At 41.1% G+C, this 26,175-nt stretch overlaps 1 protein-coding gene and 1 long non-coding RNA gene across 2 annotated transcripts in view; one reads left to right on the top strand and one right to left on the bottom strand.

Annotated features, from left to right (window-relative positions):
• Nucleotides 1-26,175, bottom strand: part of LOC308071296 — a 59,472-nt gene that overhangs the window by 8,514 nt on the left and 24,783 nt on the right. The window contains exon 3 of the long non-coding RNA XR_013931077.1: nt 17,975-25,770. This is a non-coding gene — a long non-coding RNA (uncharacterized lncRNA). The remainder of the gene's footprint in view (nt 1-17,974; nt 25,771-26,175) is intronic.
• Nucleotides 807-17,975, top strand: ATP6V1G3 (ATPase H+ transporting V1 subunit G3). Its single transcript, XM_080406500.1, has 3 exons — nt 807-2,142; nt 13,038-13,138; nt 16,371-17,975. Exons 1-3 carry the CDS (start codon nt 2,061-2,063, stop codon nt 16,542-16,544), a joined length of 357 nt encoding a protein of 118 aa, XP_080262626.1. The 5' UTR covers nt 807-2,060; the 3' UTR covers nt 16,545-17,975.

Below are 26,175 nucleotides of genomic sequence, written 5' to 3'. Positions count from 1 at the left end.
TTACAGACTGTAAATATCAATTCAGATAATTACTGAGGTACACGTAATATAATTACAGCATTGAAAACTGCTCTGAAAAATCAAAGGATCTGACCCCTGATGCTTTCAGCCAAGTCCAGAAACTCTGAAACAGTTTAGTTTGCTAGCAGCTCCATAACATTTCTTGTGGCAATGAGATTTGCTTGACAAGATCCTTTGCCTAGAATATACTTTTGATGTCTGAGACAAGCCTGACATTTCTGTTTCCTATTTAACTTTTAAGTAACTACTGCTTTAAAGTTCTGAGCCCAAGTTTCCTGCCCCAAGTAAACCAAATCTCTTTATTTTTCCACTTCTGCTTTTCTTTGCCAGTCAGATAATTTGGAGCCAAGCCCCAGTGGCACAACAGGCATCCTAACCCTACAGTTTCCATATTTTCTGTACAATTGATCATCACTTGCTCTTCTATGTCTGAATAAAATAAACTTCAAGGTTATGCATTACAATCATCTAAAAATAGCGCATGTCTGCTCTCTTGCAGCTAGAGCAGACCTCTGATTTCAGTGCTGGAGATGAGGAGGCATCTCACAGTTTCTGGATGAAAGAAGAAACACATTGACTAATACTCTATAAGAAATTGGCATTTTTCTGAGAGAGTGCCTGGGTGGAATTTGACTCCATGACATCAACATCACTAATCAGAAAACAAACCCACTTTTCAAAGTCTCCATGTGACTGCCATTCAGAGCACAGCTGAAGACAGTAATAGGGCAAGAGGCATCTCCATCCATTTTCTCTCAAGCCTGCAGCTTTTGCGGGGGGCGGGGGCAGGGAATGCCAAAAAAAACTCCACCTCCACACAACTTCGTAACAACAGTACACATTTCCTCATAAGGATCAGGTAACAGCCTTGCAGCAAGCAAGTAGCATAGCACAGCTGTCCTAGGACGCCCCAGAAAAGAAAGGGCCCTACAGCAAGGACCATTAGCAGAGAGCAACAAATAATTTTTGCATACGTCTTTCGTAATATATGGGCAGAAATTATATCTATATATACACATACATCTACCTAATTGAAGTCTGAAAAAGCCATTTACATCAGAAGGTGATCTCTGGTCCTGACATAGCTGTGTCAGAAGAACTTGCAATAAATATGCTTTACTCATGCTATGAAGTACTGAGAAAAAAAATATTTTAATGATACATCTTGACATATCTTCCTCCTGTGCAATGGCTGAGGTACATGTGACAGTGGGGATTTGTTGTTTTTTCAATAAAGATTCAAAATATAAACATACTGCTTATTCATGCATTAACTTACAAGATTATTTTCCTACCATAGGAAACGGGATGTGCATCTACAGCCATGCTTATGTGTTCGTAAGGACTTAGAAGTAAGACCTAGATCAGCAGTCATATGTTCCCAGAGTCTGGATCTTAGAGTTAATCCCACAGTTTCCCTCCACAGCACTCATCTACCTCATGGCAGATTACAACACAGAGCACACCTCCACACCACATGCTTTTTTAAACTTTAGTCCCTGATGAATTCATTCCCAATGAAGATTTTTTTAACAAAGTGAAAATACTCTAATGAATAATGTTAAGCAGTAACACCAAACAGAAGCCTACAACCAGTTCACTGTGTTCAGCCAAAACTAGTTGTTGACCAAATCTGATTCTTCACACTCAGGGAAGTGATTTTTATTCCAAGAAACATATTTTTTTCCCCAGTTCTTCTGGCAAGATTAACTATATTTTGCTTCAGCAATAAAAGCTTAAAAAAAAAATCCTCATTTAACTACAAGCCACTTGGAGTATTCTTCTCTTCCCAATTGTTGATCAGGCACTTCAGATCTTCTGTGACCCTGAGGAGGGGACAACATTCCTTTCAACCTCACTACAGTGTTTTTGTGATTGCACTAGCAGGCCTTTTCGACCAGCAGTAATCCAGGCAGAGCCGGCTGGTTTGGTGCAATCTGGAAATCTGTTGTAACAACAGAACAAAAAGCACAAGGAAGAGCCTGCCGGCTGTATAAAGCTCCAGTCCCTGCAGAAGTTCACCCGCCTCAGCAATCAGCATGACCAGCCAGTCTCAGGGAATCCAGCAGCTTTTGCAGGCAGAAAAACGTGCCAAGGACAAACTGGAGGAAGCCAAAAAAAGTAAGTAGCTGGACTGCTTTTATTGTAGCTTTCAACTGTAAGGTCTTCAGAATTACAGTGGCTCACAGAAAAACAACATTATTCCATCTGTATACATCACAGCTGTGCTGCTCCTATTCTTTCTTCTCACTTGCATTACTGCTGTGCCTTGACTGCAACCAGGCATTTAACCAAACCTGAACATTCAGTTTGCTTAAAATTCTGTGTGCACGCACACATGCCTTATTACGTTAAACAAGGTTTTCTTTGTTATATTCATCCTGTCAGCTACATTTATTCTTGCTTTATCTCAATGCCAATAATGTCATTACAGCCTTCCTTAGCTATTTAAACTAGAAGCCTACACACCAATGGCTGCCAGCTCTGGAGGACCAGGGTCCAAACTCTCTATTTCTCTTTATAGGTCTTGTATAAATTTTTCAGTGCTCCTCTTTACTTACAAAATCTAGTAACTTGCTTTCTAATCTCAGCTGGGCTTCAAAAAAGTTATACGAAAATAAAGGGAGAATTCAGCACAATGACAGTAATCAAAGTCATGGTATAATCACAAGCACTGTCAGTACTGTAGTAGGTCATTCATACAAGTCTTATTACATAGCACAAGTAATCACCAAGTGATTAATGTTCAATTTAAAATAAATGTCATTTACTGAATGCCTAAATGCCCAGCGTAAAGCATGTGTAGATATCCAATAATAATAATAATAATAATTTCAAGTATTTTTATTCTAGTCATATATAAGCAAAAATTAATACTAACAAATATAGAAATGAAGGCATCTGCTAGATTAATTTAAATCAAAGAAATAATTCTCCTGGTAGAGTCCTTCCTTTATCATTTTCTGCATTCATCTCCCAGTGATTTAATGCAAAATATGGTGACCTTATTCTCCCGAATGTAGGTACCAACTACATATGAGGCACTGACCTACATTAGCACTGAAACATTAATACTGTTTCATGGAGTTACCTTGATTCAGAAACCAGCAGCAGGAAACAATGTAGTCCAGCAGGACTCAAATGCATGAAAACAGTGTCATGTGGAGCAAGAGGCTGATAAAGGAATGTATTTTGTTTTCCAGAGAGATATAGGAGCTAAACAAAAATTATTTGTGTAGTTTCTATATTCCTTCTACACAAAAATCAGCATTACTGTGTGTTCATTAATTATTAGCGTGACTTGTTAATTCGTACAGCAGGAGACATAAAATAAGTAGAAAGCAAGTATCGCTTCCCTGAGGCCCTGGCTGCTGCCTGTGCCCCAAAGCCTTGCAGGAGCAACGGGGGGGGGGGGGGGGGGGGGGGGGGGGGGGAGGGGAAGAAGAAGAAGAAAAAAAATCTCCCACCTTCATAAAAGAGAAGGCTCACAAAAAGACGGTGTCTGAGGGTTGCTGGTCCCAGCAAAAAAGCAAGGAGTAATTAAGTGATTCAACCTTTATATAGCCAAACGAGGTGCTCTGAGTGGGATGGTTCTTCCCTTCTCAGGTAGGGCAGAGGAACCACACTGTTCCCCAAAGCGAGAACGTGTGTAACCTGGAAAGGCACAGCCCCCAGCGAGGGAGTGTGAACACAGGCTGCAGAATCAGGCCTTAAGCTATGACAGCTTGATGTTGATTACCCTTTAATTTGGGGTTTGGGTTTCTTTTTTTGCTTTGTTTTCATTTCATTTGGGTTTGGTTTTAAAACCAGAAAAATCATCTTTGCTTTTTCAAAAACAGCCAGTTAAAAAGAGGTTTTGTAAATTAAGAAACTCCAAAAATGAAAAGTATCATTATAACACAAAAGTAATGACTGAAGATGAACGTCTTGCAAAATCCAGACATAGCTACAGGTGTATTTAACTCTACTCTGCAAATAACACTCCCCTGTCATCGACCCAGCCTTAAACAGAGTGCTTGTGATAAGCACTGGGCTTCTTACAAGTAAACTATCTTCCAGACCCCTCTGAGTCAGAAACTTGAATTAAACCACTGCCTATGCTTACTTCAATACTAGTACACTGGTAGAAGTTACTTAGCAGCTACAGAAAAACATCCATGAAGAATTTGGTGATCAGTAAAAATACTCAATAAAAATATTTCATCAGTGATTTTCTTCTCTCTTTGAGGGCTAAACATTTTTTTTGCCTTTATAAAAATTAAGGAAAATAAATATTTCTCATACACTAAAATCGAGGGGGGGAGGAGGGGCAGGAGCAGAGAAGACAGAGCCAGACTCTTTTCAATGGCATCTACTGAAAGGGCAAGAGGCAACAGCACAAATTTAAGCATAAGAAAACAGCTCTATATCTGTGAGGGATGTCAAACCCAGGAACAGGCTGCCCAGAAAGACTGTGGAGTCTCCATCCTCGGAGATGTTAGAAACCCACTGGATATGGCCCTAGTCAAGCTGCCTTTGCCAAACCAGCTGTGCACAAGGGGTTGGAGCAGATCCCAGATCCCGGAGGCTCCTTCCAGCCGCAGTAGCTCTGTGTGATCCCATGAAAAACCTCAATAATTTCTAAGAGATTTTATTCCTAGGTACACCAGATCAAGGGCAAAAAGTTTAACTTACTAACGAAGTGGCAAATTCATCTACAGCCTAAAGACTTTGGTGGATCTTTTTGTTCGTGTTAAATACTGCCAGCAGTTTTTACGAGGGTGCAAATAGCAAAGCTTTTGTGAATTTTAGAGCTCATGAATCACACAAGCAAGGTCAGGTTTCTGATTTGGGTTTTCCTAAGGACTACTCCACCCTGGACTTTGTGCTAAAGGAAGCATTACAGCCAATCTAACAGAACAGTTATTCAGTAATCATTACAGAACAATCATTGGACAAAGACATAACCCCCCATGGCAGGGGGGTTAGAACTAGATGGTCTTTAAGGTCTCTTCCAACCCAAACCATTCTATGATTATTATATGCAGCATTACAAGAGGCTTGCAGCAAAGCTACAAAATAAAATAAAATTTCTGTTGCCCTTAGTATTTTTCATAGCAATGTCACTATGCCACCTTAGATGCTTAACTATACCAGCATAACTTAAATACAGTGGGACAAGGACAAAAGGGTTTCTTCTCTTGCTGAATCTAGTTATGCCAAGTCAGAATTACTTCAACAGTCTCTTCCCCCCAGAGTGATTCTGCAGTTAGATCAGCATAAAGGATTGCATAGTCTGAGCATAAAAATTAAGATAAAACGAAATACATGAAATGCAACCAATATATCCAGTTCAATCGGTTAACCTGTGACACACAATCTGGCAAACAAGGCAAGGACATGCTGCTTCACCCCAGAAAACGCCAGCCCAGATCCACCTGGTACCAGCTCAGATCGGCAGCTTCTGCTCAGGGCCTGGCGCTCTGCGGGCCTGGGCTGCCAGTGAAATACTCAACCTGCCCAGCAAGTACAAACGCAGTCCCGTCCCTGCTAACCTGCACCTATGACCTCCTTTGTCACCTCAAACAGACACTGCACGAGGGAGTCCCACTACTCTACACTTCAACATGAGAAGAACGAATGGTAGAATGTTCATGGGACACAACCAGGAGAAGTAATTTTCAAGGAAGTGCCAATAGCAAAACTACCCCTATGCAAACCCTTCGGTGTTTACAGTTGATACTCATAATCAGATCAAAATACAGCATGAACACACATAATATTGTATATAAACAGATAACAGGCCTAAGTTTTGCTGACATATGTGCAGCTGTTTGTAATGCAAAATCCACTTTGGATAACTGAAAAATTAGATAATAAATGAAATTACAGTTATAGACACGAAACAAAGCAAAAATATAGTGCTAAAGTTCTGCTGTACATTGGCTGATATCATTTATACCTGAAAATTATTAATAGTTTGTTGGTAAATGCACACATATGCAAGGCTGAAACTGTTAAATTGATTAAACAGAAACCAATAACAATCTGCAAAACTTTGGCCTTTTACCCACAGCACTGCTTTATCTATCAGTTTTGCTTGAAGCATAATTTGGATCCCCGAAATAACTGAGCATTGTCAGAGCCAAGATATCAATTCCTGAAAATCCTTCTGGGTAAAACAAGGGAAACAAATGTGTCATGGACACTGGGTTTAGCAAAATTTGTTTTCCTATAGATTTTTATATCTTGGCTTGAATTTCTAGTGCCTAATAAAATGAAAACTCAGCTGAAAGATTTTGGGAAGTCAGATTAAAAAAAAATCTTAATCAAAATAAGATACTGTAAACAAAATTATATACATGGCATTCTGTTGGATAATACCCAGGACATATTTTATCTACCGAAAAAGCTATATATACTGATCAGCTGCTTCTATTCTATTTTATTAAAAGTGCAAAATAGTTTTCACAAAATGAGCATCCCTAAATACCATTTTGCAGACAGTTTAATGCTCTTGAAGACAACTGAAATGGTCCTATTTAAAGAAAATATTAATAATTTTTGGCAACTTCTTCCTATGACATGATTTCTATGAAGAAATTCAGCTAGAAGCCTAGATGATGTGTTTGAAAACAGAAAGCAAATTTTAGCATGGCAGTTTTGGGAAAGTAAGATACCATCGTGTTTAATCAAATTAGAATGCAACATTTTTGTTTCCTACATTTTCTTGCAAGATCTAAAAAACCCCAACAACCTAAAAAATCTCACCAGTTCTTCTGGATCTAACCAGAGCTAGGTAGGTATTTCATTAGCATCACAGAATTACCTAGACAGAAGAATACAGCCTTTCCCCATACTAATTATGCCTCCCCATGTTAGGTAAGAAAATCTAATACAGGGCTAATACAGACACAAAGTTAGTTAAGATTTCACCAATTTAACATGATGCCTAGAAATGTATAGGCTGCCAGCTACAGTAATCATGGACAACAGTGGTCAAGGAAACCAGGCATAGCACAGCTGCGTTGCTGCTCCCCATCTTCAAGGACGGGAAGGAGGGACAAAGGAGCAGCAGCAAACCTGGACCACATCGCATGCCCTTTGGGGCAAAAGCCTCTTCAAACTTGGAGCCTTCTGTACCTCACTTTTATGATCCTAGAGGAAATGTCACAGGGATCGGTTGGTTTGCCCATCACCCTGTATTTCTTGCCCTTTTTTTGCATAATCTTGGCTGAATTTCAATGCTTTTCCACCCTGCAGTGTGTAAGGTTTGATTTCAGCTCGGCTGTGCTCTGCAGAGAATCAGTGAGACTTTGAAAAGGCAATCCTGTATTGCACAACTAAGGTAGCAGACAAGTGGTTAATAACAGACTGACTAATTAATTTTGGTTTCTCTCTAGTGAAACAGCAGGTTAAGCTCTAGTTTCTGCTTAACTTAATCAGGTGCAGCATATGCACTACCACATATGTTGGCAGTTGCCAATTCTGTCCACAACGTTGTTGAACTAGCAGTAATTTACTTACAGCTTTTCCACTTAATTAAATAGGAAGCAGCAGGTTCCTGCTGTGCCAATCCTAAAGGCATCATGGAAAAATGAAATGGCAGTCACCCTACAGTGACACCCTATGTATTGTGCTTACTCCAGTGCACTGTCAAGAGCTGACATGTACATATATATATATATATACACTTTCTTGGTTCACTAGCTACATTGTCAGAGGCAAATGAACTGTTGTTTTACAGTAAATCTCTTTCCATTTTGTGCATTTTAAATGGATTTATCTATCTGGTAGCCAAATATGCAACATATTTACTACAGATGGCCCCCCAGATGGAATTCAAAATTAAAATCCCACTGATTTTGAAGTAATTTAATTTGCTATAGAGATCCAGTTCCTCAGCTGGTGAAATTGGCAGAGCTTCATCGTAGTCACTTCTCCCGATTTCCAGCTCCAGAGAATCACCCCCAGCTCTGCTCCTAGAGGAAAAAAAAAAAAAACTCTATAAAAAGCTGATCAGCTCCAAATCTGGAGAGGAGAATAAGGGAAACTTCAAAATACAGGCCTAAACCTTGTTCCAAATTTTGTTGTCCAGACCAATGTCAGGATCTTACATAAATCTGTAAACTGGTCCCAAGACTTCATACGGTGAGTGGCAGAAGTTGAGAGAATCAGCCCTTATCAAGCACACACAAACTCTAGGAAAGCACATGCTAGGTTTTAAAGTGCCTCGCTGCCCCTTTATGTACATACGTACAGTGTCTCGCTGGCGTAAGGACTCAGAAATATGATTAACTACACAAGAGAGCACTGCACTGACGAACTGAGAGGCAGTGAAGCTATCTGGTTCCTCACCAGTCTGCTCCTTCCTGCGAGAAAAGCCTTTATACAACCACGCACCCCAGGTCCCACAATAAGCACACCCACAAAATCAAACAGTCCAGGGATCAAGACTTCAAAAGGAAGCCTACACACTTCAGGCCCCTCTCTGCTTCTACTCAGCCATCTGCAGATAATGACTTCAGAAGGAACTGTCAAATGGGCAGATACTATACTGCTGGATCAGGCATTTTACCCAGGCTTTTGTTCAATCTCAGATGTATCAAAATCAACAGTCTTTCTCCCAGGATTCAGCTTCCTCATGGTGCCACGCTCAGTGGAAGCAGATTGCTATATGTCACACCCCATAAGGCTTCAGAAGCCCAGCACAGGTGTAATCAATTCAACGTAGCAGCCTGGAGAAAATAAATCAGAAATACTAATGCTCGCCTTTCTAGCCCAGTTGGAGAATGTTCCTTAGGACTTCAGGAAAAGTAGTTTTCAGCTGTTGTGCTTGAACTGAAAGATTTAAAAACCAAAAAAATATCATAGAATGGTTTGGGTGGGAAGGGACCTTAAAGATCATTTAGTTCCAACCCCTCTGCTGTGGGCAGGGACACCTTCCACTAGACCAGGCTCAAAGCCCCATCCAGCCTGGCCCTGAACACTTCCAGGGATGGGGTACCCACTACTCTGGGCAACCTATTCCAGTGTCTCACCATCCTCATAGTGAATAATTTCTTCCTAATATCTTATCTAAATCTACCCTCTTGCAGTTTAAAGCCATTCCCCCTTGTCCTATCACTACACGCCCTTGCAAAAAGTCCCTCTGCAGCTTTCTCGCAGGCCCCCTTTAAGTACTGGAAGGCTGCTACAAGGTCTTCCCAGAGCCTTCTCCAGACTGAACAACCCAAAATCTCTCAGTCTGCCTCTGTAGCAGAGGTGCCCCAGCCCTCTGACCATCTTTGTGGCTCTCCTCTGGACACACTCCAACAGGTCCGTATCCCTCTTATGTTGGGAGCCCCAGAGCTGGATGCAGTACTCCAGGTGGGGTCTCACAAGAACAGAATTGAGGGGAAGAATCACCTCCCTTGACCTACTGGCCATACTTTTTTGATGCAGCCCAGGATTTGCTTGGCTTTCTGGGCTGCAAGCATACATTTGTGGGTCATGTTGAGCTTCTTGTTCACCAGCATCCCCAAGTGTTTCTCCTCAGGGCTGCTTTCAATCCATTGTCTGCCCAGCCTGTATTCATGCTTAGGATTGCCCTGACCCATGTGCAGGACCTTGCACTTGACCTTGCTGAATTTCATGAGGTTCACACAGGCCCATCTGTCAAGGTCCCTCTGGATGGCATCCTTTCCCTCCAGCATGCCAACCACACCACATAGTTTCATGTCATCGGAAAACTCACTGAGGGTGCACTCAATTCCACCATCCTTGCTACCAACAAAAATGTTAAATAGTGCCGTTGCAATACTGACCCCTGAGGACTCGTCACTCGTCTTCACTTGGACACCAAGCTATCGACCACACCTCTTTGAGTGCAACCATCCAGCCCATTACTTATCCACTGAGTGGTATACCCATCAAATCCATGTTTTTCCAGTTTAGAGACAAGGATGTTATGCAGGACAGTGTCGAATGCTTTGCAGAAGTCTAGGTAGATGATGTCTGTCACTCTTCCATTATCCACCAACACCATTGTAGAAGGCCACCAAATTTGTTAGGCATGATTTTCCCTTAGTGAAGCCATGTTGGCTGTCACCAATCACCTCCTTATTTTCCATGTGCCTTAGGATAGTTTCCAGGAAGATCTGCTCCACGATCTTGCCAGGCACCAAGGTGAGACTGACCAGCCTGTAGTTCCCCAGAACCTCCTTTTTTCCCTTTTTAAAAATGGGGGTTATATTTCCCTTTTTCCAGTCTGTGGGTACTTCCTGGACTGCCACGACTTCTGAAATATGATGAATAGTGGCTTAGCCACTCCACACACCAGTTCTCTGGACCTACAGATGCATCTCATCAGGTCCCATGGACCTGTGCACCTTCAGATTCCTTTGATGTTCATGAACCTGATCTCTTACAGCAGGTGGTTCTTCATTCTCCCAGTCCCTGCCTTTGCCTTCTGTAACTTGCACAGTGTGGCTAGAGTACTTACTGGTGAAGACCAAGGCAAAAAATTCATTGGGTACCTCAGCCTTCTCCATATCCTTGGTAACCAGGTCTCCCACTTCCTTCCAGAGAAGGCCCACATCTTCTTTCTACCACTAACATACCTGTAGAAGCTTTTCTTGTTGCCCCTGATGTCCCTGGACAGATCTAATTCTATCACGGCTTTAGCTTTCCTAATCTGATCCCTGGCTGCTCAGACAATTTCTCTGTGTTCCCCCAGGCTCCCTGTTCTGGCTTCCACCTTCTGCAGGTTTCCTTGTTTGTCCAGGAGCTGCTTGTTCATCCATGCAGGCCTCCAGGCACTTTTGCCTGACTTCCTCTTTGTTGGGATGCATCGATCCTGAGCTTGGGGGAGGTGAGCCTCAAATGTTAACCGCCTTTCTTGGGCCTTTCTTCCCTTCAGGTCTTTATGCCATGGTACTCTACCAAGCAGACCCCTGAAGAGGCCAAAGTCTGCTCTCCTGAAGTCCAGGGTAGTGAGCTTGCTGTGCACCCTCCTCACTTTCCTGAGGATCTTGAATTCCACCATTTCATGGTCACTGCAGCCAAGGCTGCCCTTGAGCTTCGCATTCCCCACCAGCCCCTCCTTGCTGGTGAGCACAAGGTCCAGCACAGCACTTCTCACTGGCTCCTCTATCACTTGGAGAAGGAAGTTATCATCAACGCATTCCAGGAACCTGCTGGATTGCTTAGCTTACGCCCTTACAAAAGTATTCATATTGTTCAATAATGTTAAGTACGTGGTTATGATAAGTAAATAAATAGATGTTTCGCACGTCAGATCAAGACACCTTTTTCAGTTGCCTAGTCTCCATTCTCTTGTTCTTGTGATATCCTAATTTAAGCAACTAAGCAATAGCTTTTCTCCCATTAAGAAAAGGGAGTATTATCTCCTCCAACCCCTAAAATTCTAGCTGTACAGCAGGAAAGAGACCCCAAAAAATCAGCATCAACCCAGGTGTCTCAAATATATCAACTTTCAATGCAAGAGGTCTACAGCCTCATCAGTTAGAAAAAGATTTTTACCTCACCAACTAGTATAGCAGTGTCCTGCGGAGATCCATGCAGCTCTACCGACTTGATACAAAACAAGTAGACTGAGATACATCGCCATGGGGTGGTTATGACACATTCAACACCTGCTTCATGTAAAAATTTAAGCATCACATTCTCATCAAACCTTTTACTCCATCCCTACTAGACCCAGGAACTACCTTATGCCCAGTCCTGCAATGACACAGATGGGCTTGATTTAACAAACCCTCAGCATTTTACTTGAGACAAAAGTAACGATTCATAGTGAACACAATTATGTAAACAAACTTTTTCAGGAGAAAGGCTCTGGTTTCCACCACAGTCTAAAATGCCACCTTACATATCACCCTCCTGTTTAAAAAGAAAAGAAAAATAAATGTTTTCTATATTTTCTATGCATTACTAGAGAATACCAGTGACCTCCTTTTTCTCTTAATCACTCACCTCTGCATTTAGCAAATGTTGAGGGGGGTGGGGGAGTGGGGGGTGTGAGAAAAGGACAAAGCCTGAAGTTGCAACTCAGTTTGGTAGTGGTTAAGACTTATTTTGTAGTACTTTGGAAATATGCCAGGTCTAAGCAGAATCCAGTTGGTGTGGGATGAAGGGATGCTGGCAACCCATCAGTACAGCAAATCTTACAGAATAACATCTTTTCCCATCAGTGACAACTAAAATCTGTTATCTGGCTGCTACTATTGCTGAAAAAGGAAAGATAGTTATTTATTTAAACACTAAGCTGTAATTAAAAAAAAAATGGCATTTGTGTTATGAGATAATGTGTAATTGCAAAGACTTCTGTTAGCAAACCAACAAGCTTTTCATTTGATGTGTGCTTTCACACAGGGAGTTGGTCTCAGAAGGTAGATACTTGTGTGACTGGCTTTCAATCCAAAAGTACCCTACAAAAATCATGTCAGCTCTTCTGATCGTTCTTGTGCAAACCGAGAGGCTGTTGACTTTTCTCAAAGCTTTGTCTGTTTTATTATGCCACATGAAATACTTCTGATTGTGGCAAAGCTGAGGGATTCCTTGCCACAACAGGTTCTCAGTAACCAATTAATAGCATGCTAAACTTTGAAAATCTTCACTAAGTGGTATAAAGAATTGATTGTGCACAAGTAATCCTTTAGATATAAACCATTGACCAAGTCTGAGACTATGTCTGGATGCAGCCGCACCTAATCTCCCCTCTGAGAAGGAGTTCAGGGCACAAAGGGTCCTTTCCGGACCTCAGCACTCAACAGGAGGGTCTCCCTGACAGATTTGTCTGACCCTGTCCTCTGTGCAGTAAATAATCACATGTACCTTGCCATCAAATCTTATTAAACAATGGTCATATTTACTATGAAGCTTTGTTAAATTGCTGTTTCATACCAATAAACATATTGCTGCTTCTCTCTTATGAGTGGAGTCCGTCACTCCATCTGTGAATCTGACGTAGAGAGATTCATCTTTTGGGATACAGTGACGAGTGTGAAGTAAATCCCTGTGTCTTCCCCCATCAGGAAAGGGGAAAAGGCTGAAGCAGGCCAAAGAAGAAGCCATAGCCGAGATAGACCACTACCGGTTACAGAGAGAGAAGGAATTTCGGAACAAGCAAACAAATGTAAGTAAGAAACACTCTTTTATAATGTCAGTCTGCTCAATGGTAAAACAAATTGCTTCAAACAGTGTCACCTGGAGACTTCTGCAAACACACACGATCATACCAATTAAACACAGAACTATCACCTATGATGTGTGTATGTTTCATTTTGACTTCTTCACAAGTTTTGAATGCATTTGTAGAAGGTATTGTGGACTTTCAGCACCAAAATTGTCCAGCTTCTGTACTTGGTTCATGCTTGTCCTTTGAAGATGTACCTCCCTTAAGGCAAAATACCTTTGGGTCCTCTTTCTTTAACTCCAGACAGACCTCACTCCTGTCTTGAAACTGGAGGTTTCAGTAAGATGGATGTTTCCGTAAAAGCAAAGATTTAAAATCTTTCTTTCTGTTTCTGTTCCATCTTAGCTGACTTTTTTGACTGCACATAAGACTACGTCTTTGATGAACTGAAATCACCAAAACTTTGGAGTTTTTCACTACATTTTCATAGTAAAAGTGGCCTGGCTGATATTTTCATATCTGAATTAAAGTGCATTTTATACACTTATGTCATCTTGCAGTTCTCTCTACTATATTCATGAAGGTTCATAAACAGTTCTCTTTTTACTTGGTGATCTTCCTCTTACATTCTTGTTCTTGTTTTTTCCCTTGCTTGTTTTGTGCAAAGGCAAGGAAACTACATGTGCAAAAGCCATTACCAAAAAAGCCAAAGAGGTCAAATAAAAACCGCTTTACAAACCTGTCATTTCAGTCACACTTCACATGAAACATTTCCCAGCAGAGATCAAGCCTTAGGAACAGATATACACCCAAAGTCTCTTAACATACACTGCCAGCCCCCAGACACACTGTCACACAGCCAGGCCAGGTGTAATTGTCTCACATGCACGTTTACTAAAATAAAGCAAAAAACACCTCTAAAATTTGTTCATCTTTTCATTCAAGCCAGACTTCTGGTTGTAGATCTTAAATAGCAGAAGAGAAAAGATGTTGCTTTTGTGTGAACTCAATTTTTTTGTCACAAACAAAATTAAAGCTGAATGGAAATGCCACTCTTTGCCAACTGAACATTTCACACAAGCACGACAGAGCACATACTGCTCCTCGAATGGCAGCATGTTGTACAAGGTCATTGCAGTCCTCCTTCACATTCTCTGACCCCATTATGTGGAGCATTTATCTACCCAGAGAAATGCCATCTTTACTAACCTGTGCCTGGAAGGCAGGCAGGAGTTCCAGCTAAACCAGTGCAGAGGGAAGCCTCATGCCCAGTTCAGTTTATCGGCTCAGGTATTTGGACAGAAGTATTTTTAATTCTTTGTCACAGTCTCATTTAATGTGATTCCTCCTCTTTGTGTTGCTGTATGCAAATTGGGATAAATTTTCTCATACTATGAGATGTTCCATATCAGTTCAGAATGAGCAACAGCAGCAATAGAAAATAACAATTGATTTGAGGTTAGAGTGACAATATGCAAGATTATTTTTTTTCAGACTATACAAAATTTAAGCACAGATCTCAAACCAATTTTGTTGCTGCTTATGGTGTTTATATGCAGGGTCTGAGATCACTGAACTGTGGAGATGCACAGCCTAGTTCCGAATTTTGTGGCTTCCAAGTCAATGTAACTTTTTAGCAACTTTGGAATGACCCTAGCATAAAACCAGTATGGGAAAATACGGGGACAGATCTTCAAAGTCAGCAGAAGCCACAGACTAAGCAGAGCATTGTCTGCATTCCGACAAGAAAAAGGTCTTCAAATTCAGAAGCAGAAAAAGGGGGAGGGGGGGACACACACAGACTACACAGAAGAGTAAGAATCAAGTATCTCAAGTTACACTATTAGCATGAACTGAGAAAGCAGGTTCCCAGTCTGCAGAGGCTCTTCTTAAAATTATGATACTTTTCTTGAGGTTTTTCAAAAGTATTTGGTAGCTGGATAATATGCAACCATCTGGGATCTCTAGAAATTTATTTTCCCCAGTGGAAAAAAACAGCTTCATAAATCTGGTCTAAGCTGTACAATCTTTCCCACATCCACATGAGACCCTTACAGCTTGTCTAAAAGCTACAATAAAATGCCGGCTAAAAATAGTTACCACAGAAAACTATAATCTTTTCCCAATATTTACAATGACATCTACATCCTGTATTTCTTCCAAATAGAAAAGTGTTTTACATCTGGATTATGGAAAAACTTCCTACTATGTTGCCAGGTACTGATAAATAGAATTGCAAAGGTGATTTCTGCAAAAGGTCTTAAATCAGTTGCTTTTCCTTCTTTTAAGAACTCAGTTGGGCTGAAATCTCATGGAAAATAAAGCAAACGACTGCCTCCTTGTTTCTGGTCATGTCTAGGTATCCCATTAACATCACAGGTTCATTTCGGCTGCTAGTCTACCCCAGATAACCATGGCAGGAACAAGAAGAGTATGTTACTTATTCCTTTCTTACTCTGTCAGCATGCAGAAATGTCTTCTGCTCTCCCCCATGGAATTTTTTAGCTGGAAACCAATTTCTCTGCTGGTATCTGAAGGACTTTTCCATAAGGGAAGAATTCACGGGATGCTGGGGCAGTGGGGGAGAAGGGAGCAAAGTCACAGGATTTGGAACGCATGCATCTGTTTATAACATAACCTTGCTAAAATGTTCAGCGAGTCCAGAGTTAATTAAATTCTAAGCGAATGTCCTGATATTAAGTGTGCCAGAAGCTGTCTGGTATTTTGCCAGATAAGAAAATGTAACATTAAAAGACCTTGTCTGAGGCCTATTGAGGGTTATACATCACTAACTGCTGAAGACATTTCAAGTACTCTGAAACTGTAATTATGCATTGTCAGGAAGCCTTTCCCATGTTTTGCTCCTTAGCCACGCTCACATTCATTCTCAGTGAGGCCAAACGAAGCACACTGGTGATAGAACTTAGTTGACTAGTCATTAAAATAGAAAACAAATTAAAATGAGCGATATAAAAGACAAAATGTGCACAATGTAGTTCCCACAGTGAGCTGGGAAACTTTCATTACATGGGGAGGTTCCCATTGCTAATGAGCAGATGCAAGAGTTCCCTTTAATCCTGTTTTCACATGTACAGTTCAACCTAGATCATATCCTTAATATTAGGATGAAGTGGCATGTTTGCATTATGTTTATGCTAGATGATGAAGAAAAGCACAGTAAACATAGTCATACGTAACCCTTTATTTTGCTCAGAGGACTTCTGCTTTTCAGGTAATGGGCTCCCAAGGTAACCTCTCCACTAAAATAGAAGAGCAAACAACAGAAACCATCCGAAACCTCTCTAGCAGCTACCACAAGAACATGGAGAGCATGATGAAAAAGCTTTTGAGCACAATATGTGACATCAACCCTGAAGTTCACCCGAACTTCAGACACGCAGTTTAAGATCCATTGATGTGCTGAGGAAGGATGTTTGTAAGAAGTAGCCCTTTAATGATAAGCATAAATATTTCCTCATTTATTGTCTCTGTATGTGTGAGAAGAACACTAAAGTGAAAATCACAGAGTTCCACACAGGCTTTTGATGTGACAAGAATTATACAGGATTTCACAAGCATTTGTTGAAATACTGTTTCCTGTTGGTAGCAAAGCCCCTGTCATTCAGATGAGGGCAAGCCAGCAACAGCAGAATAAATGATTATTTGACACCAGCAGCTTTTCAGTGGGAATCTTGACTCCTTTTCTCTTATAAAATGTTCTGTACTAAGATGTGGTGTTGCATAAAGTCTGTTTACCCCAATCTTCATTGTACTTCAAGGCACGTGAAACAAGAGTATCACAAAAACTTAAATTATTTCTGTTTTTCTTGTGACACATGGAGCGGTCAGGTCATGGAACATATAGGAGCTCCGTAGCTTTTGGTCGAAAACAATAGGTCAACATATTTTTGATTCTTTTATGCTAATTTAAAGCAAAATATAGCTGACGTGTACAGAATTACATTCAAAAGCCAACTCAAAGTATTGTCCTGTTGTTTAACCACACCACAAACTTTGTATAGCTTTGTTACATCTGAAAAGCAAGAACAGGAGTAACCATTATCTACAAAACTGCTTTGGTTCAAGGCATGGACTAACATGTCCATCGTTATCTACACAGTTACACTGAAAGCACAGGAATCCATGGGCTCAAACTCTACACCAGTTAAGCCAAATGGTACCTTAACCCACAGGTTGTTCACAGAAATCATGTCAGTTAGAGCTCACTTTGTTTACCCTGAGTGACCTTGAGTAATACTTCCCTCTGAAATGGCACAGATTTCCCTTGGAATAAATTCTACTGAAGTTTGGAAAATAGAATATGATCTGGTGCTTTCAGGGCGAGGCTCATTAAATCTGATGGGAGGCACTGATGAAATGCACACACCTGCAGCATGAACCCACTTTAATGCTTTGTCTCCACTACAAAATTACACTGAATTAGAAAAGAAGCTTGAAAAATTGAAATGACTAGCAAACAATAGTCATGATTTTCGGTCCGTGTAGACACAGACAAATGATTTCAATTTCACAGCAGCTAGTCATAGGCAATCTCCTGTTCCAGCAATGTTTATACAGCTGATATGCTGTCATGTGTAAAATGACCGTAAAGCTGTAGTCACCTTAATGTCAGCAAACATGACTCCTCAAGGCTGTGCCTGGATGCTACATAATCTCCAAACCCCGATTGTCACAGTCTCCTGTGCCTGATTATATTCTCTGGGGACACAAGGATGCTGAGGAACTGGAAAGAGACTAGAAATCCTACTGACATCAGCTGAAAGGCTCATTTATTTGGGAGCGCTTCGAATCAAGTTGTGATAGGCTTTGATTTACCGAGGGGATGAAGCAACTCCCGTCCCAGGCTATGCACCCCAGCCAGCGCAGGCACCCTCCCACGTGGCCCAGGGCCGTCAGGATCGCCTCGCTGCCTGGGCGCACGCGCCTTCAGTTTGGGTCACGGCTGTGGTCCCACCGTGGTGCTCAACTGTGAAGCACATCTTTTCTGTGAACTTAAACAGTCACCAAGCTGGACACTAATCTCTCACAAGGACTCGCTGCAGTGTTCATGACTGCTCCCCTTGCCTTTCTGAGCCACCACAGCACCCTTTCCACCAGTTATCACTTCTAAATGCACTGAAGCGTCGCAGGTTCAGTTGCAGAACTAACCCAGTGAGGTTTCCACGGCCAGCTGTATGGGGTAACCACACACACCCCTGTACAGCAAGAGCAGAACTGCCACAGCCTGGTGGGTAGCAAACTGGAAAAGCAACTGCTCAGGAAGCCAGCAACCCACATTACGTAAACTAAAGCTTGGCCTTCCTGCATTGCCCTGCTTCTTCTTATGGCATTCCCCCTTTCCTTCATTCTTGCCAAAATCTGTCTTCTGTCATCAACCTCTTCTCTTGCAAAGCCTCTGCCCTCCTCTCAAGGCTACTCTCTACCCTTCTGCTCCTAACAGCCACAAACACATCTCTTATTTAAATCTTCTTTAAAATGCATCATCCCATGAATACACCCTCCTTGATAAAAACCTGAGTGCATGGTGGGGGACCAGCAGAAGCCACCAGCAGCTTGGACGAGCACTGCCTGGATGGGACACTGCAGCTGTGCCACCTCCCACACAGTGACACTGCACCGCGCGTGTGGCAATGACCTGCCCGTGCCCTCGCTGTCACCTGCAGACCTGAGATATAAACTGGGCCTTAACTACTCCAGCTTTCTGAATGTGACTAGTTTCTTGAGCTGTGGGCAGAACGAAAAGCTACCGCTCATGAAAAAGGAAATAAATTGTTACGATTAGCTCTTTCATCTTCAGAAATATAAATCTGAGAGCTCTGAGCACTCTGTGCATTTGCTCTCTTCTACATTCGTTCCTGCTTCTGGGCAGGGAAAGGGTAGCTATACTACCACTTTTAGCTGTACAGAGGTAAAGGTCAAGTCAGATTTCATGTAATTTGACAAGATACTGTGTTTTTTAAATGAAGAGTGTAAACTACCAGCTGCATCAATGGAATACTGAGGTGCCAAGAAAATGCCTGCTGAATTCACAAGTGCACAAAGTATCTCATATGTGACATTCACATATTCGGGATAACAGCAAATAATCGTTCCATGCAAAAGAAAAAGAAATAACAGAAGCAAGGAGATTTAATTTCAAATTCAAAATGATTTTAAATGCATTTGAAGAAAAAGTAAAAATAGTTACTCTGTATTAGCAGCAGTTAACCACCACAGATGATTACAAATGCCCTGCCATCTCCTGGGGAGTATCCCCAGACCCTAGGGAGCCCCCAGCCCTTGCCATGCCCTACATCCTACTACCTAATATGTACCAATGCAGTTGCCAAAAAAATGGCAACATTTCACATATCACAACACAAATTTAAGAAATGGAGAGCTGCATATAGACAGCATTCATGCCTGTGTACATTCTTTTTTTTTTCTTTTTATGAGACTCTCTGAAATCAGGGTCTTAGGAAACACCTGGAGAGCTCCCATGAAAGTTTTCATCTCTCCAGCCATGCTCCTCCCTTGGAAACAGTGGTTACCTGACCATGGCACCACTTCAGACAGAGGGATTTTCTTCACATCATTGGAAGCCAAACTGTAAGAAGTAATTACTATCCTCCCCACCCAGTGATAACTACATAGCAGCAGTGACTAGCACTTTTCCGTATGTCAGTTTCTTCTAATTATGAAGAAAGCAGTAATCAACAAAATGAATAGAACTGATTCAAAGTCTATATCTGATCATATCAAAATCAACTGCAAAATACCCACAGTGTGAGATATTATGACTGAAACAACAAACAGAGTTTCCTAGATTGGCCAATTTCTACACGGATTTACAAGAGGGGGTTAACAAGGCTTTTGCTGTCTGGAATAAAAAAAAAAAAAAGGGTCGTATTACACAGTAATTTCTAAATCTATTGATTAAAGTGCTTCAAACAGCAAGCAGTGGAAAAGGTCATACCAGTGGAAAGTACAAGAACGGTTTTATACAACTCATGACATGGACTGGGCTGAATCTCCCTGGCTGTTTTCCCTCAGTGTTCTCCTTTGAATTATAATATATGAGGATGTAGTGATGTGATTCCCATTCATAGGTGATGAGGTAAGATCTCTGAACTCATGCCAGTAAGACAGAATATTTTCCACATCTAAATAAAGTAAAATGAAACAGACAAGAAGAATTAATACTATGCTCTATGTAGAGGCTTTCTACTGACTTTCCCACTCATTTCTGAAGAGACTGGAAGCCAAGATTTAGGAAGTCAGAACCAGATGTTAATCTATTACATGGATTATGGTATTAACTGAAATCAGATTTCATTCCTTGTGTATAGTTACATCAATTAATTTTTCCATATTAAAATACGCTTGGAAGTTCATCTAATCTGTAAAACATAAGTTGTTCTTGTAAATGATTGTATGTAAGATGTAAGTGTATAAGTGGAGCTCTTTACAGAACGAAATATTTCAGTCCCAGAGTTCAAAACTTTTGTAGGTGAAGGAGTGTGAGCAATGTGTCCCTATAAGATGGGATGAGATGTCCCGCTGTTGCAGAGCTCAGGAACTGTAACAGGACAGGTGACAACGGCTGCCATGACATACAGTCCCAGGAGGTGGGAACCTGCAGATACATACTTGCACACGCAGCCTGGCCCAGGAGCACCCTTAACTGCAGACAAAGCAGGAAAGACGTCATTGTGTAAGGATTTATTGAGCATCCCTGCAGCAAGGGGCTGGGTCGAACTTTGGGTACATATCTAGGCAGGGTGAGACTTCAGACTGCGTCTAGGGATGAAATATAAACTTATTTTTAGGCTACTAAGCAATACCTTCCAACGTTTGCAGTAGCACTGGCTATTCGCTATACTGACAGGCAGGTTATACTGTCATCAATTAGAGACATAGCTACTGCGAAATAGTAACAGCTTTTTAAAAAGGCAGAATGAACCTTGCCTCTATGTTCCCCTTAATGGGAAGACATTACCTTCAACTGGAATTTCTCTTAACTAAAGCTGTACAAGAGAGTGCTGCACCTTTCAACTATGGATTTTTTTTTCTCTCAAGTAACAGTGTGCAGGCTAATCAGATGTTATCGAGACACAATTCTTCTCCAGCCCCAAAGACCTGTGAGGTTCCTACTCTCGTATGTCCTCACCAAAAGACTCACCCATGGGAACGCTACCTGTGTGGCATCTCATCATCACCTTCTCCATACCGTGGGGCAAAGAACATTACCCAACTGTCCAGCAACTGAACAGGGAGCCAAGTGCTACTAAAAACAAACGTAAGGGCAGGAAAGCATACTGGGCGAAGATTTTGGGGGTGACAGCAGCATTCCAATTCTTTTCCATTCCAGGAACCCACCACAGTCATGTGTTGATTAAGTAGGAAACTTGAAAGTTTATGTTCTGCTTCATGTATACAATGCATATACCTTCATAATAATTTCCTCCAGTTCATCACAGAAATACAGCAAATGCCTGTTACACAATACACAAGTGTCATATATTCCTGCCAGGTTCACAGTGGCCTGTCCTTCACAGATTTGATTATTCCGCATGTTATGGTAGTATAAGGCACTTCAGACCCTAAGTCTTCCCCAAGGAATGTTAACGTTTGTTAGAAGTACATGACCCAACCAGTATTACTACAAAACACTTGGAAAATGTTACATCGGAGTACTATTAATACACTCTATTGCACTTAGAGGACATGACTGCATGCGGAAAATCTGATGACTTGCAAGCTTATTAACTTCTTCAGATTCCTCGTGGCTTTTATGAAAGATATGTCACAACTGAATTACCTGACCCAGGGCGATTCCTGAAAGTCCCTCCTGCCCCAGATACCTGATTTATTTACAGGTACTTCAGACTCCAATATGCTACCAAATTTATGTACCACCTTTGAAATACAGAAATTTTGAATAGAGCTTTGCTCCAAAAAGTGCTAGTTTGGTTAAAAACAAGCTATCCGTGAAATGTCATGCCAGAAAAATAACCTCAATACTTGCTATTAAATACATCTTGCTTTAAGAAACACAATATTTATAATTCAGTTCATTTGAAACAAACCAAAGAGAATAAATATAAATATAAAACAGATCAGCAACGTCAATATAACCTAATTTGTATAACCTCCTCCATATATTTCATGTAAATATTTATTTTACAATCCTGTGGCACTGATTTATTGTAGAAAATAGAGGGACAGGTAAAGACAGATATCTAACAGAAATGTAATTTAACCATGCATGTGTCACTTCGGAAAATAAATCTAGCATTTTGTGGCAATCCTCTCCCCATTCAGACTTACTTGTGGGAAATAGTGCAAATACATGAGCAATCCCATTGCTGGCAGTGGGGTAATTCATACTGTGCTTAAAATTAAGTAAAGGTGAAGTGTGATGGCAGCTCAGAGAGCAGAAGTGAGACCTACCAGCAAGGACAGGCTGCCAGAGCCCCGCAGCTGCTGGAAATCACTCCTGCTGTGAATTCTGATCCACATCTCCTCTCGGCACCCAGGGCTGCCCTCCGCCTCGCGCCGGCATGGCTGTTCTACCATCCCAGGACCATACACGGTGACTCTCCAATAACCTCGGGAGCTACTTTGTAACCTGCTTTATAAAACTGGCTCCCTATGCATCCGGAGGATGTATTTTACCTCTTACTCACGGTTTCCCAGCTGTTGAAGAATGTTTAATAAATGAAATAATTGTGTCTTATATCAGATTAACACTTCTTAAAAACGTATCTACTAATATCAGTTTCAAGGAAAAAAACCCAGCATTGTTTCCTACTAACACTTAACTGCTCTGTCTGCATGTGCTATGGGAAATGTTTCTTGTGGCACAGGCTGCCTGCCAAACCTGTTCAGCATATTTTCCCTAATGGCTTTTCCATTCAGCTCTGGAGTAAATAAATTAACATTCAGCACTTTTCTCTTTTTTTAAAACCATTTTTCTTCCATATAATTTCTTAAATACCCTTTGGAGTCACCCACAAAAGTGACACTGAGACAACCGTTTACTCCAAGATAAAAAGTCTGCAGAATCTTCACGCATTTCCGTAAGTACTCAAACTCCTACTAACTTACACAATTTTTACTTACAGGTACAGATGTATATGAGCACAAAAATGCCCTGTGTGCATCTTTTATATTAAAACAGTTAATTTTCATTATTCATTCAGTTCCTGGTTTTGACCATAATTATTTATCTACCCTGTAAAAAATAAACAAAAACTACTTTGCTACCTGTTTATGTCAAATTCAAGCCTGAATAATCCACCAATCTCCATTTAATTACTGCTAAAAATACACAAGATTCACCATAAAGGTTTTTAGACCTGACCTAGGAGAATCATTTCCAAAGCAATTACAGCTTTCCTTGAAATATTCCTTCCAAACTTTTGGTTATGTAGAATTTCTGTGAAAGAAACATCTTAGACTTGATTGGCAGCTGCTGGGAATCACTGTAAATCAGATTATACCAATGCAGCCGCAATAAACTCGGTTTTTGGAAACCCTCTGAACTCTACATTGGTGAGTATCTCTGGCACTTACTGCACTGTGTTGTTCTGTAACGTCCCAGCACTTCTGCTGCTCTGCTGATACCACCGCTTCTATCTGAAACCAGATCCATAAGAAAAACACCTCGGGATGGAGGGATTTTCTAGACTAACAAGGCACAAGAATAAAGAGGACGTGCACGGTCCCAGCTTGTGCTAGGTCTGCATGCAGGTACTTTTAACTCCCCAAATAACTGACTGTCAATGAAACAGACTGCAGCGTACACTAAAACATTAAAGAGAATTTCAAAGCAGGAGTATATCTCAGTAAAATTGGTGTTTTCTGAGAAAACTTTGCATGAAAAGTTCTTCAATTGGCTCAAGCTTTAAATCGTGATGCTGTAATATTTTCAATGAGAATAACTTTAAGAAAAAGAACTTCTCTGAAGCGCATTGCAATACCCTCTGGAATACAGTCTGCTTGAACAGAACAAATAGATATGGCCATGTTCAATGCAACACAAAAATTTGTCACAGCTTTTTCTGTACAGAAATTCTGTAATTCCACAGTATAGCATGGTGCTTCAAATACGTGATTCACTTGTTTGAGATGTGACTCGCTCAAGCACTAAGACCAATATTTACACTCTTTGGTGGTTAAGAAAGATGTCATATTCAGAAGAAAATATGTTCTACGCAGAGGCATGTGGACTTGTCAGCAAACACTGAATGCAGTCATATATACTAATATGTTGCTAATGGCTTTGTGGATAGTAAAATCAAATCCCTGATGTGCTTCAGAATGAAAATAGCTTTCCTCTCCTTGAAATGGTGAGCAAACTTGTACCCTACATATAAACATCAACTGAAGCATTCCTCAAAATCTTGCACAGCTTGTAAATTAAACTTGAGATTTATTCTCTAAAACCAGGTGGGAAAAGATAAGATTAGATCAGTACTAGTTAAGGCAGCTTGTAATTAAAATTCAAAGCATTAACAAAAACTGCACTATGCTGTTTATAGTTGAGATGCAGGCATAAAGTTTAATGAGCCTGTTTTCTTACCCCCCTGCGACTTGTTCCAACTCTTTTAACTATTCTTTTGCCTTGTAAACTTCAGGTCCATGAGAGGTGAAGATCAGTTTGAAGGTGCATATAGCATAACAAGCGTGTCTGAGTTTGTGTTTCACTGCCTTACTTCCGCTCAGCTGCTCTTGTGAGGCTGGAGTCTTGCAGAGCACTAACAGCAACCAAGTTCAGAAGTCAACCAATAAACTGGCACCACAGCAGTTACAAATGTTTGCATAGGAAAAACATCAGTAGTACGTGCACAAGCATTTGTTGACCTTATAGGTTACTACTGGATTTCAGACTTCAGCATGTCTACGAATGAGCTGGGAATTGAAAGAGTGATCTTAACAGAGACCTGTAAACAAAAGGAGGCACACTCCAACAACATGGGTCTGTCAGAGGTCCGCTTCTTGACTTAAAACCGAAGGCTAATGCCCTAAGGAAATTGCTAGTGCAGCTCTGCACTGCAGCAGCTTTCACTAACCATCGGGGTGCCCTGTGTTTTCAGTGGATTTGTTCCAACACAGATGAGGCAGGGCTGTTTTCCAGAGAGCACACTGCTGACATGACTGAAGGACTTGAAGTCACCTCTCCATAATTGTAGATGCTGAATTTGTCTCCCTTTCACAGGATCCTTGCTCAAATTTAACAGAACTATCACACTATCTAGCAGATACTAGAGTAACTAGTTTGTTGGTTAAGTCTCTTTCTTGTAGCCACTACTGTCATTGTGAAGAATGAAAAAACCAAAAACATAAGGCCCTAAAAATTTACGGGTCTCTTACTTTCATCAGGCCAGGGTTTCTCTCACACCAAACGTAACCTGCTTTTCTTTACTTCTAATGTGTATCTTCATTCCCCCCATAACCTCTTTAATTTGTACTTACTTTATGGATCCGGCTTCCATTATTCTCACGTTACTTTTTCAAATCGGCATCTTCACACTTTCTCCTTCTCTAACAGGAATCCTCAAAGACACACACTGCATGGCTTCATTTTCCTCCTCCACACTCTTCATAAGAAGATTTTGCCACAAATCCTACCAAAAGAGCATGACAACCATAAAAAAATTGTGTTACAAAACTACTAGCTACCATATTACCCAATAACGCCTCAATAATTTCTTTGTTTTCTCATATCCCTACTCATCTGCTGTCATGCTCTGCTACAAACTCCTGGAGACAGGACCTATCCTCCCCCCAGCCTCAGCCCCGAGTCCCACCCTCATGGAAGTCCTGCTCCGTGGCTGTGGTGCCCAGGACCTACCAAATGGAAATTATTACTACTAAACAACAGAGTGTGTGGTTCAGATGTGCCAAGCCCTGTACAAACTGGGAAACAGCGATCCCCATCTCAGCCTGGTTTGGGTGCCAATGGATACGCTGCCTGCTATTGCACATGTGAATCTGACCTTCCTGAAGTATCCTGCAACAGTAGTTTACAG

The sequence above is a fragment of the Falco punctatus genome (assembly GCF_963210335.1).
Source record: "Falco punctatus genome assembly, chromosome: 11".
Classification (NCBI taxonomy): domain Eukaryota; kingdom Metazoa; phylum Chordata; class Aves; order Falconiformes; family Falconidae; genus Falco; species Falco punctatus.
Note: the sequence above shows the minus strand (reverse complement) of the source record. Positions and strands in the feature narration are given on the sequence as shown.

Bases quoted from the DNA above. Each gene is read 5' to 3' on its own strand.
- ATP6V1G3 (XM_080406500.1), top strand. From the start codon at position 2,061: ATGACCAGCCAGTCTCAGGGAATCCAGCAGCTTTTGCAGGCAGAAAAA. The intron at 2,143-13,037 runs GTAAGTAGCTGG...TTCCCCCATCAG, and splicing joins ACTGGAGGAAGCCAAAAAAA to GAAAGGGGAAAAGGCTGAAG. The intron at 13,139-16,370 runs GTAAGTAAGAAA...TCTGCTTTTCAG, and splicing joins TTCGGAACAAGCAAACAAAT to GTAATGGGCTCCCAAGGTAA.